The sequence below is a fragment of the Gymnoscopelus braueri genome, assembly GCF_963280865.1.
Source record: "Gymnoscopelus braueri genome assembly, chromosome: 13".
In the NCBI taxonomy this organism is placed as follows: domain Eukaryota; kingdom Metazoa; phylum Chordata; class Actinopteri; order Myctophiformes; family Myctophidae; genus Gymnoscopelus; species Gymnoscopelus braueri.
The window spans coordinates 46918747-46940101 of NC_137615.1; the positions used below are offsets into that span (position 1 = coordinate 46918747).

The following is a 21355-nucleotide window of genomic DNA, read 5'->3' on the forward strand; positions in this document are numbered from 1 at the left end:
CTCTCTCTCTTCAATCTGTTCTGTTTCCATGTCTCTCTCTCTATTCAATCTATTCCGTTTCCATGTCTCCCTCTTCAATCTATTCCCTTTCCATGTCTCTCTCTCTCTCTCTCTCTTGAGGGGCGGCCATAGCTGAGTGGTTAGTGAGCCAGCCTAGGGAGCCAGAGGCCCTAGTTGCCCCAGGTACGATTCCAGGCCAGGCCAGCAAATGAAATTTGTCCCTGAGCAAGACTCTTAACCCTTAATTGCTCACAGGCCCTCATTGGAAACAAGACCGCAAGGACTTTCATGAACGGACCTGTTAAAGGAATTATCCTTATCTCTTCAATCTATTCCGTTTCCATGTGTCTCTCTCTCCGATCTACAATCTCACAACTTTTCAGATAGCAACGTGTTTCTGAGCTTGTAGGTCGGCTGCTTTCACTGGTTCACTTTTATCTTCAACAGACAACCTCAATCTGTACAAAGCTATAGCACTATAGGTAGTGTTGCAGCCTGTCAATCCGAAAGTTGAGGGTTCGATTCCTGTTAATGGCAATAGGTTGAGATGTCCTTTCTCTCTCTCTCTCTTTCTCATAATTATGTTCTTTTAGAAAGTGAGCAACAGCAACAGCAAAAATTACAAAGTACCATAAGTGTAAATATACAATACAGTAGTTAAATACAACACCTTCCATTTCCGTGAAATTTCACACGCACGTTCCCACTAGGCCGAGGAAGAAATGCCACCCTTTTCATATTGGCCTGTTATAGCGCCACCAGCAGGTCTAATTTAGCAAAACACATTTTTGGAACAAAATGCCTCAAATCATGAATGCAGTGTCCGATTGCCGTGAAAGGCCTAAGAATAAATGGCAGCCTTTTCACATTGGCTTATTATAGCGCCACCAGGAGGCCATATTTAGTTGACTAAGGGCGGTTTCAGACTGGGTTCGTTTGAATCAAACCGGTCCCGAGTACGCTTGGCTGGCCAGCATTCACACTGCCCAAGATCCAATCGCACCAGAGAACACTTGCATGTATACCCCCGATCCTATAGGTGGCGGCATGCACATAGTGTGGACACAGACGTCATCAACTATGCGACAATGTTTGTGCTGGGCTCGTATAAATATAGGGTTGCGGCCAAGCCCCCAGAGTTGCTGAGAAACATTGAAGCTGCCACCCCAGTGGCCAAAGCTGGAACTGCAGGCGGGGAGAAATACATGCACGCGCAAAACATACTGAGAGATATTTATATTTATACATATAAATACGTAAACATATTATACATACATACATATGCATTTACATATAAATATGCATCTCGAGTGTATTTAATAAATATCTCGCGTTCAATCCTTGACACACGGGCTGCCGTAGAACGCAAAAAGGACACTAGTGCGCATGCTCATAACTCTATGGGGATACAAAATCGAACCAATAATTCTACTTCCGGCAGGTTTCCGGGTGCTTCAAAACGCCACTGAGCACATTCATTGAAATGATAGCTGGGGGCGGGGCAATCCGCCCTCTAGTTATATTATACCTCTATGGTTGCGGCTGGGGAGTGAGTCAACGGGCCTTTTGCATGTAGTTGAAGCGCAAGGGGGCAGGGGGCGGGGGGCGGGGGGCGGGGGGGGAGAGAGTCAGCGCACTGAAGTCAAGGCACAGTCTACTGTGTTGTTGACGGACAACGGATGCACGCTTATGAGAAACAACACAAATAAAACCTGGCAAAACAGTTGCGTGCATTAGCGCAAGATGAGGATACAGGAAACATTCAGTCTAAATGTCCAGTTTGCTAACCTTCACAACTACTAATACTTTTGTATTTGAAACTTTACATTTCTCTAAATATTATAAACTTTCACGACAGCTTAAGTACAAAAATATATCATTTATGAAAAGGCAACTATAGTAGCCTATACAGTGAAGTCCGACTGAATGACTGAAACCTTGTATTGTGAATTGTACTTGTACTGTTTCTCATGTCTCATGTCTAAATAAAGTACATCAATCCAACGTCTTTTCTTTTTTGACTCTCTTGGTGTGGGGATTATCTGGCACATGTATGTATCTGTTATGAAAGAGAAATTGCGTCATGAGTGAAACGGCTATAGTCCTTGGGAAACTATAAACCTACGTAGGCCTACATCTAAATGAGTTACCATATTTACTTACAAATTTCAAATTACAAAGCCTTATAAGCTATATATTTCTGGGATGCATAGTAGCTGAAACTCCACAAGATACCCACAAGATATACTATACTATATGCGCTGCTCGCGCACCTGAAATGCGCGATGGAGACCCGCCAATGTTTCATGACTGATAGACATGAAAGAAGGCCCTTCACAGCTAATAGAGAATTTTAAATTTTAAGAATCGGTTCAGAATTGAATGAGTAAAATTGTTAGAAAGGCTCCCATCAGATTATTATTTCAATTGTTATGTTCCACCTTAAGAGTAATATGCACCTGCCCACCTTAAGTTCGCAATGCATTCTGGGGCGTTTTCATTCATTCAGTAGCACCGGCTAGAAGAGCGGTGTTTTTGTTGGCTGTTTTTGTCGAGTTTATATACCGTCACCTATTCCAAATAGCGGGCCACTTCCGTCTAATGGTACGCTTGCTTTCACATTGCAGCGTACCGTACCCGAAAACGCATGATCCGGATCCGAAACTACCTCCGGAGGTGGTTTCGGGAACGGAACGGTTACCCGTTTCGGGAGACGATTCGCAACATTCACACTAGCCAAGCGGTCTGGAGTGCGCACCCGGGACCCGAGTGTGAAACGGCTCTAAGACTAAACAATTTCAGATGACTAATATAGGACTAAAACTAAATGGTGTGTTATTCAAAAGACAGAGGGCCCTATTTTCGCCAGTGCCTTACCCATTATCCCTAAACTTCTTTGACAATTGTTACTATTTTTTAAAACATTTTCAAATAGTTCAAATGGCCAATCTACAAGCTCACAACGTGTCGGTGTAGATTGGCTAGTTGAACTATTTGAAAATGTTCTTAAAAATAGTAAAAAATGGCAAAGAAGTTTAGGGATCGTAGGGCACCGGCGAAAATAGGGCCCTAAGACTACTAGATTTATTACTCAGAATTTGCTGTCAAAATTAACACTGTTGTATATGGATATATTTTCAATCATGAACAGTATTAATTATATTTTTGGTTTCCAGGTCAGAAGGTGGATCCACTTGTCATTCTAGTGGTTGTACAGGGGTTACGGTTGGTGTGCTCTGTGATCGTGAATGTCGTTATTTGCACCAGAAATCAAGGTCAATTACATCTATTACATATTATGCATTATAACACCATCATTATGTGTTTCTCATGGCTGTTATAGTCTATTATTAAATGGAAGGTGTTGTATTTAACTACTGTATTGTATATTTACACTTATGGTACTTTGTAATTTCTTCTATCATTTATTTATACAGGTAAAGACCCACTGAGATTTAGAAAATATCTCTTTTGCAAGGGAGATATGTCTGTACTGTATGTGTTTTTTCCCCTCCCTTTTCCCGCCTCCCCGGCTTTGCAAATTGCTCTACACTACAATCCGTGTATGTACTATATACAGTACTACAGTATCTCCATACTGTAGGAATTGCAATAATGAATGTACTGCAACTTCTCACGTTGGGCATGCAGAGCGGTCGCGTCCACCCATTTCACACTCTACACTCACACTGACAACACAACAAACACACCTCCCCCAAAACCACCGCCCGATCCCCTTAAAGAACGTACGTGTCACGTACAGTCTTGATTTAAAGATATAACAATGTACTGCAGATAAACCCAACTTTTGTTTTAAACTGTCACTGCATGCCAGCTTGTGTAAAAAAATCAAACAATAAAAATGCCAAATGTCTAACCAGGTCCTTAGAATGTTGTTCTCAACTGGCTTTGCACTGGGACTAAATATTTTGTTCTGACCATGACAGGAACTATTATAGGAAATGATATTCCTATGTTAAAGTTGCAATACAATTTTGGGTTCTGACTCACAGGTAGAGAAAATACTGCCTTATACATGTTATAGTTGTACATGATGTTAATTCCATTCTTTTACTTTGTAGGAACTCTCAACATTTCCTCTCAACGTGGACATGACCAGACAGCTGTCAGTCAGCCACGTGGTCAGGTAATTCTTTTTCAAGCGACCAAATCCAGTGACTTGTGTTTGGTAATGAGTCTGACTTTAACTAACATCACATCTTTTATGGAACATTAATATTCACTCTACCTCCAAGCTGTCGCATTTCTTTCTAGACTTCAATCTACCTCCACATTATACTGTCTTCATGTATTGTTATCAATGTCCTATGTTTTCTAATTGCTTTTAATAATATTAGTAATATCCATTGATGTTACTTTTAATATCAATGGATAGATATTTAACTTCTCACGTTCATACATTGAAAATAAGAATAGCATTATCTCTAAATATTAGATTATATCTCCCCATCTCTCCAGCTTTATAGTAGACAGAAAATGCATTTCCAGGTCTGGATACCAATGTTATCCAATCAGGATGGAGAACTTGTACAGGATCAACAAATTGGACATTGTGACACAAACAAATGAGCAAACAAAATGTAACTGCAACACTAACATTTAAGCTGATACATGGGTAGGCCTACTCTCTCCTGATTGGCAACCCACCTCAAAATGCATTTTCTGTTTATTAAAGAGAGCTGGGGAGACCCCTGTTATTGAACAAACACTCTATAGCTATGATTACTATCAACATTGTTTTTTGTTTTAACTATAAAATATCACTTACACTTCCTTTAAACTCGAAATCTGCACTCAGTAGACTGAAGATCTCCACCAGGGGGCATGCTCTATCAATGTACTTCAATTTCTACTGTACTGTAGGCCTCCCTACAGCCATGAGTAGCATGACATGTGATGTGATTACCATGTGTACATCGTCTCTACTGTCTGTCTGCCTCTCTCTCTCTCATTGTCTACCTCTTCCTGTCTGTCTGGGGCATGTGATGACAATGTGTTGTTAAGGGTTGTGTCTTGTGTGTGAGTATGAAAAGGCACAGGGCAATGACGGGAGGTGTTTGTATCACCAGTCAATCAAATGTTGTGATGTGAAATGTGTGAAAGTGTCCTTTGTGAGGAAGTAAGTAATTGGCACCATGGCACTAGTTCATATAATAGGACAAGATTGTAATACACAGTTGACAATCATGAATTCAACACACACACACACACACACACACACACACACACACACACACACACACACACACACACACACACACACACACACACACACGTGTGTATGTATACTAACATTTATGTGAATCATATTTATATATATGAAGCTACCACTTCATATATATAAATACAAATATTTTTGTTTTGTTTTTTTGTTTTTTTCTGTGTAATTGACGCAAAACTAAAAATGTTTCTCTTCATTCTGTTTTGTTTGTTTTGATATGTAAGACTTGTAGCATCGTTGACACTTGGTTTTATTTTGTTTGCTTTGCACACACACACACACAGTTTGCTTTGCACACACACACACACACACACACACACACACACACACACACACACACACACACACACACACACACACACACACACACACACACACACACACACACACACACACACACACACACACACACACACACGTCCAGCCCATCACTGAACTGAACCCATAAATGTTTCTACTGTTCAATAGTTTCCCCTGCTGACAGTTAGGATGGTTAAATACAGAGGACAAATTATGTATAACTAGAAAAAGTGCTCCTCGGAGCACAGGTCTCCGCCAGGTCAGGTAGGTTATTGTGGCCTCCTGGTGGCGCTATAATAGGCCAATGTGAAAAGGGTACCATTTCTTCTTAGGCCTTGCACGGCAATCGGACACTGCATTCATGATTTGAGGCATTTTGATCAAAACATTTGTTTTGCTAGATTAGACCTGCTGAAAAATAAAACACATCCGTCTTGATCACATGACTATAGAGACCATGTGTACCGATTTGCGTGAAATTTGGATCCAATCGGAAGGAGTAATATAAAAAAAAATGTTTTACATAAGTCGGTCTCCTGGTGGCGCTATAAAAGGCAGATGCAGAGCAAAGGTTTTTCCTTGACCTCTAGGGAGTGTGCTTACAAAGTTTTACACAGATCGGTGCAGTTATAGATAAAAACACGAATTGACCTGTTATAGCGCCACCATGAGGCTGATTTGAACATTTTCAAGTGGCATTTCTTCCTCGGCATAGTGGAAATTTGAGGCATTTTGTTCAAAACGGAGCACTCCTGCAAACTTTGGAAGCAATTTTTAGCCAATCAGGATGGAATATGAATATCGGAACGACAAATTTTGTTTAATGACTACAAAGATACTGTATACCGATTTGCGGGATTTTTGGACAAAATCTGTAGGAGTACTGTCAAAAAATATGTTTTTCTTAAATCGGCCTCCTGGTGGCGCTATAAAAGGCCCATGTGAAAAAATTGGGGCAGAGGTTCTGCTGTGGCATCCAGGGAGTGTGTGTGCACAGTTTCACTGCGAGCAAGCCAACGATGCCGGAGATTAGCTGGTCACAGACAGAATGACGGACACACAGGCGGACGGACGGACGGACGGACGGACGGACGGACACACAGGCGGACGGACGGACGGACGGACGGACGGACGGACGGGGGGCAAAACATACTCTCTCGCCATGCCTTTCGGCCTGGCGGAGACAACTAGATGACAGATGATCTCCTCTCCTCTCCTCTCCTCTCCTCTCCTCTCCTCTCCTCTCCTCTCCTCTCCTCTCCTCTCCTCTCCTCCCTCCCCGCTTTTCTTTGCGGCCCTAACCTCTAGTCCCAACCTCCCAACCTCGGTCATTAGGCCGCCTGTACTGTGGGTAACCATGGCCATCATGAGGCAGTCGAGTGTTGTCAGAGAAGTCTTTAGGGAAGCTGTTATTGACCATGCAGGGGCTGTTAGGGTTGGCTGTCCCACAGGGTCCATGTAGCATGGATTGACGCAGAGTGACGCAGAGTGGCTCCTTCTGTGGGTCAGGTATGTCTGCTAGTACACCGCCACTCTTTGAGTTTGCCGTAATTGTGATAAAGAGGTCAAACTTCCTTTATATGGTTGCTATGGCAACCTGCCATATCAGGCTGAGGGTCTGATAGGCAAATCAGAGAATCAATCAAGCCGAGAGTCTGATCACAGATCGAGGTGGGGTAAGATGCCTAAAACATAGCCATAGCTCATGATCAACAGTCTGTGGCAAGTTTCGGGGAAAATGGAGTGATCCTGTGCTTGCTCACCCCGCACGAACTTTCGGAGCTTTTGTCATTTATATAGTATATATATATAGTAAGATAAGATAAGATAGTAAGATTAGGTGTGGATGTGTGTGCAAATGCACTTGACAAATGAAACACTCCCCATTCCCTCCTCTATATTTGTCAGACCACAGGTCCAGACTCCACCTATCAGAGTCTCCAACCAGCCACTTTGAATCAGGATACATATGATGTCATGACACCATCTACATCACAACCTCATAAGTATGACCTCATAATCACCACTTTATTGATTGTTGTTGTGTTGGTTGAATGCTGCCTCTCTTTCTACTCTACTGTCCTATTGCTTGTGCTCTCATCTCCTTCCAGGAAGAGACAGCAGCATGGAGGTCCACACACCACAGGTCCAGACTCCACCTATCAGAGTCTCCAACCAGCCACTATGAATCAGGATACATATGATGTCATGACACCATCTACAGTACAACCTCATAAGTATGACCTCATAATCACCACTTTTTCACAGATGATTGGTTGTTGTGTTGTTGTATTGTGTGATGCTCCTATTGTTACTGGTTGTGTTCTCGTCTCCTTTCAGGAAGAGACAGCAGCGTGGACGTCGTCGTTAGGGGAGGAGATTCACCTGGTTGGCTGCACCGGACAGATTATAATAGCTTCCTGGCTGTCTCTGTCTATCTGTTCCCACGTGTGCTCTTGGTTTTGTTTGATTTATCCTTCAACTGGTCTTTATTTTCCATTGAACCATGCTCTTCCCTATAGGTTACAATGTTGTTTGTTATATCTTTTGTACATAAGGGAGATTTTATATTTCTTCCGCTCCTCTGATGTTGTATACAGTAGATACAGTACATTATATCGGAATCAGAATTTCCAACTTTATTGTCACGTCACAGATTTACAGGTGTAAAACAGTGGGTGAAATTATTTTTAGTGCTAGCTCCATAATTGTTGTTATAGCTACGTACATCACTGATTTGTACAGATTTCTTTACTTATTATTGTAAATAGTTTGATTAATAAACAGTTGTCTTTTGACTGACAACCTTTTGTGTTATCACTCCAGTTTTTGACTGAAGATCATCACAGTTTGATTGGTCGGCTGGCTGACTAGTTGAGTTTAGGTAACTGACGATTTAAAAGAGTTAAAGATTTGCAACTTTGTCATGGAGTATTTTGCAGTATTTTGATGATGATACAACCCCTTCAATTGTTCTGTATTATCTCAGACTGAAGTTTCTGAATCTTCTTGTGAGGGCATCAACCTGACTGCAAACACAACCAGTCAACAACACTGTTGTACAACTGATGTGTGCACATACACACACGCACACTCGCGTTGCAGCTTTCTCAAGCTCTGGCTGTGTCAGCAGTAAAGGGCAGGTTAGCCGTCGTTTCAACAGTCATTCAGAATTAAATGGTGACAGTATGAGTTGCCTGTTAGGTAATAACTGCATTGTTTTAAATGAAAACAAACAACAATTTACAATATATACTGTATATATTAATATCTATAAAATACTTTCAACCACAATATTAATAATAATAATAAGGGTAATAATAATAATAATAATAAGGGTAATAATAATAATAATAATAAATAATGATACATTTTATTTGTAACACACTTTATATTTGAAACAAATCTCAAAGTGCTACATGTTAAAAGCAAAAAAACTAAAACAATTAAAAAACAGTTAAATGAATAAAATTCTGATCAAAGGTCAACTAAACATAAAATAAGTTTAAAAAAATTAACAAACACACATGGCACAAACACACATGGCATATTGTAATGACCGGTGGATTTCTTTGAAGGTACAGACATGACAAAGACTTTTGATAGGAACCATTTTTATTTAAAATGCAGAACAGCAATGATTTAGTATACAGAATTCTACAACTGTCTAGACTGTAGTTGGAGAGAGTGAAATAATGTATATTATTATCATAATAATAATAATAATAAATAATGATACATTTTATTTGTAACACACTTTATATTTGAAACAAATCTCAAAGTGCTACATGTTAAAAGCAAAAAACTAAAACAATTAAAAAACAGTTAAATGAATAAAATTCTGATCAAAGGTCAACTAAACATAAAATAAGTTTAAAAAAATTAACAAACACACATGGCACAAACACACATGGCATATTGTAATGACCGGTGGATTTCTTTGAAGGTACAGACATGACAAAGACTTTTGATAGGAACCATTTTTATTTAAAATGCAGAACAGCAATGATTTAGTATACAGAATTCTACAACTGTCTAGACTGTAGTTGGAGAGAGTGAAATAATGTATATTATTATCATTCTTACACAGTACAATGCTCTCATTGGATTACCTTCTAGCTCAGTTGTTCTCAACCTGTGGGTTGCGACCCCCAGGGGGGTCGCCAACTAATTTGGGGGGGTTGCCAGATTGACTGTAAAAAATAAAAATAAAATGTTTTAAAATATTTTTTTATGTTATTATTAATTCATGCGGGGGGTCCCGTTCGCGCGCGAATTTTTTTTGACCTGGGTATAGGGACGCGGGGGGTCGCGGGAAATAATTATTTTGGGGGTCGCGGCCTGAAAAGGTTGATAACCCCTGTATCTAGCTGGTGAAATTATAATGAAATTAACCACTTTCAACCTGTCCTCCCTATTGTGTGCATGCCATAGAGACAGTTTTCAATGTACAAGCTCACAAGGCTTCATATTGTGACACTTTGTGAGCTTGTAGATCGGTTATTTTTGCGATTTTTGAAATAGTGCTGAAGTGGCTAAAATTTTGCTGGGGACCTCCTGGAACCCACTCAAGGACCCTTTGGGGTCCCCAGACCCCACATTGAGAACCTCTGCCTTACACTATACCATTATAGTACTATGGCTACACATCCTCATCTCTGTGCTCTGAGTGGACGTTAATACTTTTTTCAAGCAAAAGTGTTAACGTTTGTACATTTTGTACTTAATGCTTCCATGTAAAGCATTAACAGTTACTGTGAGACAAAACTAAAAGTATCGTCTGGGCATCTCAGAGATGTACTGTGCCTGAGCTACACATCCTGTAACCGACATTCAAGTGTAGCCTATACACACTGAGAGGCTCTGTGGTCTGTCAAAGGCAGAGATATGGCCAACCACAGCTTACATGTGTGTACTGTTGCAAGGGGGACTTTTTCTTGTTTGCGAGGCATTGACATTGACAAGACAAAAGATCACACATATTATAGGGAGCGTATAATGAGTAAGAGTACAATGTTTAAAATAATATGTGTCTTAAGTTAAACCAGAATGAAAAATGAATGAATGCTTAAACCAAATTGTACTAAAGTTGAAATACAATTTTAATAAAAGTAAATCAACCTGTAAAAATGAGAAAATCAGAAATCAACAAATATTGATCATTGATTTGCACAATTAAAACACATTTCTGAAGCAGAAAATGTAGGTTATCATAAAATATATATATGTATTTGGTCCTCTTATATTTATGAGCATAACACAATGAATGCACCCTCCCTACACCTCTGGTGCAGGGATAAATATGTACAGTATTCATCTGGGGTCACAATATGGCAAATTACCAGTACAGAAATGTAATTACTGCTGTTAATGTTAGTTTTATGTTGTTTGCAACACTGTAGTTGCGACTATCTTGGCCCGGTCTCCCTTGAAAAAGAGATGTTGTAATCTCAACGTCGCTTGCCTTCTTAAATAAAGGTCTAATAATCATAACAAAAACATGTGAAAACCTTCTCTCCAAATCACTCTGTCTTCCTATGATCTCTTCCTATGATCAAGTTCATACAGTCACTTGTGCATGCACACACCATACTGTATGCTCACCCAGACACACACATGCACGGCACACACTTGCACGCATGCATGCACATACACAGGAACATGAGACATTGAGCCTACAGTATATTGCATGGAGTACTCAGCCCCTTTAAAGTCCTATACTGTAGATAAACTGAAGGGATAGACAGTCACTTCAAAGGTATCGTGATGGTTTCTTTCTTGTATCCTCTTCAAAGTGAATGTTTAGGCTCTTCCTTCAGTTCATCAATAGGACTTTTTGGGCTCTGTTATTGACATGAATGCCTTTTGACTATGCGACAAGGAATGCAAAGTTAGAGATATTAATATGCAATCAATGCAATTTTATAATTATAATTAATATAATGCAATATGATTCATATTAATGTGCTACATTAACCCATCTAGACCTGAGGCCGATTCTAAAAACGCCTTCTAAATCCTGACCTAAGTTTTCTGAAAATGTTCAAATATTTATTCAAAAATTACAACAAATGTATGTTGCTATACTGTACATAGCAACAAGAACCCCAAAAGGATTTCCGTCCTGAAAGGTATAGTTACAAATAGGGGTTCCCGCCCAAAATGGGTTAAAAACCTTAATGTAGTGACTCAGGTCTCTAAGTACATGTCAGTAACGTCAACACAACACAACTGTTTTTGTGGTTGGAAAGTTGTCTATCTGCTCTAAATATGCTGACATGATGGATGTGAGAAAAGCAAGGCTTTACATGAGCAGTGTGGTTTCAACAGCTTCATGCGCTTAGAAGAGACAAAGCGAAGGGACCTCCGGTGGCCCTATGTACCCTGACATTGTGGTCAGCTTAGGTTCCAGATGCTGCTCGCATTACTTACAAAAACTGAGGAAAAAGAGGCCTGAGTAGAACATGTACACAGAAACCGACTGCTGACATTTCCTTTCTCCTCCTTTGATGATTATTTCATATATTATAAACTTAAATATGTGAAATGAAGGGCACTTTTCAGGACTTTATATCCAGCTCTGACTCCCGGCCGCTGCAAAACTGTGCACACACACTCCCTGGATACCAAAGCCGAACCTCTGCCCCAAATTATTCAGATTGGCCTTTTATAGCGTCACCAAGAGGCCGATTTTTTCAAAAAAAAAATTTTTCATATCACTCCTACAGATTTTGTCCAAACCTCACGCAAATCAGTACACAGTATCTCTATAGTCATGTGATCGACACGGATCTGTTTGATTTTCCATATTCCAACCTGATTGGCTAAGATTGGCTTCCAAAGTGTGCAGGATTGGTTTGTTTTGAACAAAATCATGAACGCAGCATGCGATTTCCGTGAAATTTTGCACGCACATTCTCACTAGGCCGGGGATGAAATGCTACTCGAAAGTTTTCACATCAGCCTCATGGTGGCGCTATAACAGGCCAATTCGTTTTTTTTACCTATAACTGCACCGATCTGCCTGAAACATTGCACGCCCAATCCCCAGAGGCCAAGGAAAAACCTTTGCCCTGCATTTTCTCATCTGCCTTTTAGAGCGCCACCAGGAGGCTGACTTTTGTAAAACATTATTTTGCTATTTCTCCTTTAGATTCTGTCCAAAAATCACACAAATAGGTACACAATATCTCTATAGTCATGTGATCAAGACTGATGTGTCCGATATTTCATATTCCATCGTAATTGGCTAACATTGGCTTCTAAAGTTTGCAGGATAGGTCCGTTTTGAACAAAATGCCTCAAATCATGAACATAGCGTGCAATTTCCATGAAATGTTGCATGCACATTCCCACTAGACCAAGGAAGAAATGCCACCCTTTTCACATTGGCCTGTTATAGCGCCACAGAGCAGGTCTAATTTAGCTAAATACATTTTTGGAACAAAATGCCTCAAATCATGAATGCAGTGTTGGATTGCCGTGAAAGGCCTAAGAAGAAATGGCACCCTTTTCACATTGGCCTATTATAGCGCCACCAGGAGGCCACAATAACCTACCTGACCTGGCGGAGACCTGTGACTTTTTCTAGTTTACATATTATTCTTGTTTTATACATGTGGCGTTTTCATTATATCATCTTGTGTTTCTTCGTTGGTATAATTAGCAACTAGTTGTTGACTATATACATCCTTTTAGTGGAGGATCTCTATTTTCTTCAATTGTCCTGTATTTTATGTATTATTGTCTGTATTTTCTATTTTCTTCTTGTCTTTTTTCCTTGGTGCATATAATCACATACAAAAGGGTCCTAAAAGGGTCATGGGCTGGTCACAGGAAGTGCACCTTTCATGTACCTCCCACCCACATGTTTTTTACACTTAGTAAACTTTGATCATCAGACTAAAGCTTTCATTTGAATCGGCTTGAACTGTCAAAACACCATGACTGACATAATCTTTGTTCTGTTTCTTCTTACAACAGTGTGTAAGTACATCTGCTATTTTACTATAAGACCCCTATTACATATTTTTTTAAAGCTAGAAGAAATCATTTATAACAAGAAATATTTTTGGCACCAAAGAGTATTTTCATTTCATAGTTGTATTATTTGCCTTTTTTGATCTTTTTTTATGGTGCTTTACCTGATAATACTATTTTTCTTTTTTTCTCTTTCTTTTATTCAAACGGGTCATTCTATTTGTACTCATGCTCTATTCTGTCTTTGCTCTGTCTGATAACTACATTTGATATTATTTAGATAATAAATATTATCATATTTAGATAATAATACTGTATTTAACTCCACTGCATCGTATGTATCTTATAAAAAAGCTAAAGGAAAGTATTTCCAGCAAGACACCAGAGACCAGACATTTCATTCTTTGTCTTTTTTGTAGCCTTTGCTTTACCTGATCATTCTTATCTTCAAACTGCTCATTCTATTTGTTTTCTCTCTTTGTCTTTGCTCTCTGGGATCATCGCCATCCGACCTTCAGCCACAATTCAGGTTTCCCAGCAGATCTCTTTGAGAACTGTCCAAATCGATGAAACCGTCACTATACGATGCCCACGAAGAGAATCAACTCTGCTTCACTGGTACAAGTATAGTCTGGGACACGCTCTGCAACTAGTGTCTTCTTCCAACTTTGACAGAACAGAACTACAGGCACCGTTTATGAACGTACGTTTCATGGTGAACACAGTCACTGCTGACTCTAACCTAACCATCAGAAATATCAACAAAGACGACGAAGCAACGTACTTCTGTGGAGTAGGAACACATGTTAGTATGAAATATGAAGAAGGCACACATTTAGTTGTAACAGGTAAAGTAAGTCCTATTCAGTGTCAGTCTTCTACAGTGGTGTAAAGTAACTAAGAACATTTACTCAAGTACTGTACTTAAGTACAATTTTGAGGTTGTAGATCTGCTATTTTCAAACATTTTAGTACATTTACTTTTGGTACTTTAAGTACATTTTGATACCAATACTTTTGTATGAATTTTTTATTCTGGAATTTTACTTGTAACAGAGTATTTCTTTAATGCAGTATTGATACTTTTACTTAAGTAAGAAATGTGAGTACTTTTTCCACCACTGGTCTTCTATGTGAACATATGAACTGATATGATTGCATTTTTAAGCATATTGTATCTTGTCAGAGAAAACGTAGAAATTCTTCACTCTTTATTTTCCTTTCACAGAGTCTGACCATGACAGGACCATCCACCAGACTTTGGTACCAGTGTCTGGGTCGGTACCTCTTGGAGACCCAGTGAACCTCCAGTGCTGGGTTCTCTCTGAGAGCAGAGAAGATGGTGACCAGTGTTCTGCAGGATCCAAGGTGTTTTGGTTCCGATCGAACAAGTCTCCTCCCGGCGTGGTTTCATCTCACTGGCACAGGAGTAGAGGATGTGAAACTGAGGCTGGTTCAGGTCCACAGAGATGTGTGTACAGTCTCTACAAGGACAGTGTCCTCTCCTCTGATGCTGGGATGTACTACTGTGCTGTAGCTGCATGTGGAGAGATTGTCTTTGGCAAAGGAGCTAAACTGGAGATAAGTAGGATATGTTTTGTTTTTTTACATACAAATGCATACGTGTGTGTGTGTGTGTGTGTGTGTGTGTGTGTGTGTGTGTGTGTGTGTGTGTGTGTGTGTGTGTGTGTGTGTGTGCGTGCGTGCGTGCGTGCGTGCGTGCGTGCGTGCGTGCGTGCGTGCGTGCGTGCGTGCGTGCGTTCGTGCGTGTGTGCTTGCGTGTGTGTCTGACCATGATACTGACAGTCAGTGTCATGGTCATTGACCATGATACTGGCACGATACTGACATGATACAGACCATGGTATTGACCATTATACTGACTTGATTGTGTGTGTGTGTGTGTGTGTGTGTGTGTGTGTGTGTGTGCGTGCGTGCGTGCGTGCGTGCGTGCGTGCGTGCGTGCGTGCGTGCGTGCGTGCGTGCGTGCGTGCGTGCGTGCGTGCGTGCGTGCGTGCGTGCGTGCGTGCGTGCGTGCGTGCGCATGAATAAAATGTAATAAAACAAAACAACATAAAACACTCCACAAACAAGATAGAAACACTGATAGCAGGTTCTGCATTTAAATCAGGTTTCAGTTGACTTTAGAATTCTGTAGTTCCAGGTAGTTGGATCTGAGACAATTAGTGTTAAAGAAAACACAGGACTAGCGGTTGTCATGTGTCATTTTGTTTAAATTTGATGGTAAAATGTGACACTGATTTGTTATTTACAGTAACGTTTTAATGCTTGTCAAATAACAGAAGTTTACTCATGTAGAAAGGAAACATTAATAAAATCATAGAAATGTAATTGTATTGTTTCATACGACAATCTATTATGACATGGTATTATATTCATATTCATATTGGGCTGGCGTAAATAAAAGCATATACTGTATTTCCAGTCATGAAAACTGTTTTAATAAATATTTTTGTCTGATTCCAGGTCAGAAGGTGGATCCACTTGTCATCGTAGTGGTTGTACAGGGGTTACTGTTGGTGTGCTGTGTGATCGTGATTGTCGTTCTTATTTGCACCAGAAAACAAGGTAAATGAGGCCTATTATATAGCCTTATAATCCATCATTATGTGTTTATTATGTGTTTCTCGTGGCTGGTGTCAAAAATCAAACAATATAAATGACAAGCTGTATATAACTAGGTCCTTGTTCTCCACTTGCTTTTCACTGGGACCTAGAATTTTGCAGGAACCTTCATCTGACGTGACTGTGATATTCCTAATATTAAAGTTGAGACATACTGTACTTTTGGTGTCCGACTGGCAGATTGAGAAACACTGCCTGTTAATTCCATGCTTGTTCTTGTAGGAACACTGAACACTTCATCTAATCTTGGACATGACCAGTCTGCCATCAATCAATCAAGTGATCGGGTAATTATTTTTGATCTACTTGTGATAACTGATATCACAGCACTTATGGGCCAAACATTAATATTCACCCTGCCTCACTCAGAATGCAAACACGTGCGACGTGATTACCACATGCCTCCCTCTCTCTCAAACACATTCATATTATTTACCTCTCCCCATCTTTCTGTCTGCCTGGGGCTGATTGATAATGCCTTGTGTCAATTATGTTTGTATCAACAGTCAATTGTAATTTGAAATGTAAGTGTCAGGTTTACGTTGGCCCACACTCGCTGAATGTGTCCTTCGCAAGGGAGCAAGAACTGGCACTATGCCCTAAATTGACATAAACATGTTGCTGTTGTTATAGTCTGGCCTCTCACCTGGCAAATTATAAAACATAGTCGACAAACATAAATCTTTGGCGGGGGCAAGATATGTTTGTGTTCATGCAGCAACCTGATGTGCATGTCTGCAGTTCAGTGCCAGTCCATAGTTGGATGGGATATATCCCATAACCTGAAGGGATAATTGCCCTGTCATAAAAAAAAGTAAAAAAAAAGAAAATGTTGTCATTGACCAATTTGAAAAGTCCTTGGCCCTTTGTCAGTGTGCACAAGAAATATGACGCTGATTAGCCTAGAAGAATGCAAGATTAGCTGTGGACAGACACACAGAGGTGAAGTTTAGCCTGTCAATGACAGTCAGTGTGCTTCAATATCTCTGGTTCAATCCCAGCTCCTCCTAACTTCACATCTAAAATGTCCTTGAGCAAGACACCAAACCCCTAACTGTTCCCAGGACACTGTTCATTAGCTGGCCATGATGACAGTTAGGATGGTTAAATGCAGAGGACAAGGGTGTGTGCAAATGCTACTTGACAAATGAAATGTTCCCCGCTCCCTCCTCTATATAATTGTCAGACCACAGGTCCAGACTCCACCTATCAGAGTCTCCAACCAGCCACTATGAAGCAGGATACATATGACGTCATGACACCATCTACAGTACAACCTCATAAGTATGACCTCATAATCACCACTTGCATTGATTGGTTGTTGTGTTGGTTGTGTGCAGTGTTGATTTGGACAGCAAATTTTGATCTAGTTGTAGTCATAGTCTTTTGAATAAAATTCCATTTAGTTTTAGTCATATTTTTGTCATCTGAAATGTTTTAGTTTTTGTCTAGTTTTAGTCGACTAATATATATTTTGGCGGTGCCTTGATGGCGTCGTAATGGCTGATTTTACACTTGGTTGCATGCTGAAAATAGCCGATCTACAAGCTCACAACGCGCGACGCGTTGTGAGCTTGTAGAACGGCTATTTTCAGAAAGCAACACCCGAGCGCAACAAACATAAAATGACTTGTCTTTTAGTTCTACTGGACCTCTTCTCCACTCGTCCCTCACTAACATTTTAGTCTAGTTTTTATTTGTTGACGAAATTGTCAATATATTTAGTCTTAGTTTTAGTCATCGTAGCTTAGTTTTTATTTCGTTTTTAATTTAGTTTTCGTCAGTGAAAAAAAGGTAGTCGACGAACATTTAGTCGACGAAATCAACACTGGTTGTGTGATGCTCCTACTGTTACTTACTGGTTGTGTTCTTGTCTCTTTTCAGGAAGAGACAGCAGCGTGGAGGTCGTTAGTGGGAGGAGCCTCACCTGGTTGGCTGCTGAGGTGCTCTTGGAGGAAGGGGTGGGGGGGGGAGTTCAATACATTCAAGTGCATGTTTTCTTCATTTCATCCTAGAGTCATTTCTTTTCATTAACTTGAAATGGTTTCTGAATTGTGTATAGTTGCATGTTTTTTGTATTGGGATGATGATGGAAGACTGGCTTCTAAAGCCTAGTTTACACTCAACATACGCCAACAACTTGTCAGTGACCATTATATTGACATGATATAATAACATGATACTGACCATGATACTGGCATGATATTGAGTTTGACCATGATATACTGACATGATACTGACCATGACACTGAAGTGATACTGACGTGATACTGACCTGATACTGACATGATACTGATATGATACTAGCAAGATACTGACCATGATACTGACATGATACTGATATGATACTGATGATGTCAGTATCATGGCAGTATCATGGCAACACAATACACAATACAAAATAAAGCTTACATTTTAACTGGGTGTTGGGGGTGGTAGGGAACCTGGATATTGGATAGGCCCCCCCCCCAAAAAAAGTTGAGAAAGACTGATTTAGTCTCTCTGCTCCCACATTGATTTGATTGATTTGTCATGTAACAGTTTTTTATTTTCCATTTAACCATGCATATCCTTACATCACTGATTTGTACTAATTTTGATACATTTTCTTTACTTATTTTTTTTAATAGTTTGATTTAATAAACAGTCTTCTTTTGACTGACAACCTTTTGTGTTCTGACTTACATTTTTGAGGTATTAAATTATGAAATAATAAGACACATAAAATGTGGGTCTTAATGTATGTCATAAGTACTGTATGTACAGTATGTCATTCTCATTGATTTGACAGTGCATAAGTCTCAGTGATGAGACGCTGTCATGAAATATTTTATTTTAATGGGTGAGTCGTCTCAAGGCATTAAACTTCACTCAGGAACTCAATTTGACCAGATATTCTACTAGTACCTAAGGAAACAATCCTCACACTTCTGTTGTCATTCATTTAGTTCAGTGGTTCTCACACGTTTCAGTGTATTTCTTAATTTAAAAAGACCCGAAGTTTCTCATTTATTAGATCACGGAACTCCATAAATCTCATAGTTACAGACGTGTAAGGATCCATTTGGTTCCTAACTATCAATCATTTAGCTGGGGACCTCCTGGAACCCCCCAAAGGCCCCTTGGGGGTCCCCGGACCCCACTTTGAGAACCACTGCTTTTATAATGTCAGGGTTGAATAAGTACTCTCGTCAACTCCATTGTTTCCATTATTTGTGTTGTTGAGTATCAGAGACATATACGTAACAGTGGGCCGGCCGATCTCTGGGGCCCAGTCAGCCGAAGAAACTAAACTAAACTAAACAAAACAAAACAAAACAGCCGTCTACCAGCCAACAGATAGACCAGCATAGATTGTCAATCGGACCCTGTTTGTGTACATTGAGTTGATGTGATTTACCGAAAAAACTCTCTTTTTGTTTCATCTGTACTTCCAAGTACATTCTCCCAGAAGGATTATGGCTCGTCAACACACATTTTGTCAATGCACAGTCTGGCTTTTTCTTGTGCCTCGCTTTTAGAAGTGGGGTCTTCCTGGGTCTTCTACCACGGAGTCCATTGTCATTCAGACCACGACGGATGGTGCAACTTGAAAGTGTTTTGCCCTGCACTTTGAAGATAAGCTTGGATCTGTTTGGAAGTTTTCCTCTGTTGTTTCTGGGCCATTTGAACAATCTTTCTGTTCAATCTTGGGCCAATTTTCCTCTTGGGACTACGTCCAGAGATGCTGGCTACAATACCCCATGGGACTTTAACATCTCAATAATACTGGCAACAGTGGTCACAGGAATAGTAATGTCTTTAGAGATACACTTGTAGCCTTTATGAGTGATTATGAGAATGCAATTATTGATATATTAATTAAAAACAGAATATCCATCCATCCACTTTTAGTCAAGCTATTTTAATAGAATGTCTTTGTAGAACAAGCAACAATTCAGTTATTTTCACAACCTTGTTTCTCTGCAAACCAAAGACAGACATGTACAGTATAATAAAATACCTTACCCTTTCAGGGCAAGGGTAACAATATTTGTTTTACCTCATACAGTAGATTCAGTCTGTAGGCTAATATCAGTTTAGCAGTCATGTTAACCACTTAAACCCTATACAGTTGACCCCAAGGGCTATATACTTGGTGTGCTCCTTTCCCCCTCTACACCAAATCTCTTGGCCGATAATAGCTGATCAAGAAAAGTTATGAGCTTGCTAATTTCCCTCAATGTTTGCCCAAACATAGTGATGCTAGGTTTCAAGTGGTTAATGGGAGATAGAAGATTGGGGTCAAAGAACAATAGTGACATATGTATGCGGTATAATTTTCCACCACTTGGGGGAGCAGTAGCATCAGAAATTCTGTGTGCCCGTTAGCCACACTGCAGAACCAAGGGATTCAGCCCTTACAGAGGCCAATGGCACATAATTGCCAACTCCGCTACAATGATTAGGGTCAGTCCACTATAAATAGCATCTAGGATTAAATGAAGAGCTTGCGGTACATGACATTAGATCTGACTGACTGACTGACTGTCATCATGCATTTCATGTGGAATGAGTTTAGTCTGCTGTATCTTTGCCTGGTAAAAGCCTCAATTTTAATTAACTCTGAGAGTGCACAAATATCTAAACTCCCATAGTTACAAATGTATAAATTAACGTCACTTTTTGTGTGTAGAACTCACAGTTCTTTATGTAAATATTTTGTGATGTCTGATTTATTATTTTAGTTCTGTTTAATTCAACCCAACATCCTTAATATGAGACCACAAGTTAAGTGTGATTGTATGCTGACATACACTATAGCAGTGTTTATTTTCTCGGCAGCTTTTTGTGTCATAGGCCCTCAAAAGGATAGCTCTGCATTAGGGCACGGCCCCCCATTTGATGAGAATTTGTCTCTGGGACCCAGTCCCCCCAATCCAAGACTTTTATTGTTAGATTATTTGGTCCAAATATACATACTGTTGGTAGAAAGACACTGATGATTCGAACCTAGAAAGACACTGATCAACATCCATATGTTCTCTAATTGTATGCATTTATATATATATTTTAATAGGCTACATTTCATTGTAAATGTAATGCTAGCAAATATTAACCATAAATCACCTCACTGGGGACCCACTGGAAGCCCCGTTAATGACCCCCGATGGTCCATGAACCCCACATTGAGAACCAATAAGCTAG

At 39.9% G+C, this 21355-nt stretch overlaps 2 protein-coding genes across 3 annotated transcripts in view; both read left to right on the forward strand.

The window, feature by feature from the left end:
- LOC308097948 (uncharacterized protein) overlaps positions 1–8260 on the forward strand; it is a 33748-nt gene extending 25488 nt beyond the window's left edge. The window contains exons 6-8 of one of the 2 annotated variants that reach the window (XM_080446113.1): positions 7451–7548; positions 7654–7779; positions 7883–8260. In XM_080446113.1, the coding sequence (XP_080302239.1) occupies positions 7451–7548; positions 7654–7779; positions 7883–7913 (255 nt within the window). In that variant the 3' untranslated portion in view covers positions 7914–8260. The remainder of the gene's footprint in view (positions 1–7450; positions 7549–7653; positions 7780–7882) is intronic. The other variant, XM_080446112.1, reaches the window with a different exon arrangement.
- LOC308097952 (uncharacterized protein) overlaps positions 1–18111 on the forward strand; it is a 54153-nt gene extending 36042 nt beyond the window's left edge. Inside the window, exons 2-5 of the mRNA XM_080446118.1 lie at positions 16010–16111; positions 16391–16455; positions 17355–17452; positions 18053–18111. Of these exons, the coding sequence (XP_080302244.1) occupies positions 16010–16111; positions 16391–16455; positions 17355–17452; positions 18053–18080 (293 nt within the window). The 3' untranslated portion in view covers positions 18081–18111. The remainder of the gene's footprint in view (positions 1–16009; positions 16112–16390; positions 16456–17354; positions 17453–18052) is intronic.
- The last annotated feature ends 3244 nt before the right edge of the window (positions 18112–21355 follow it).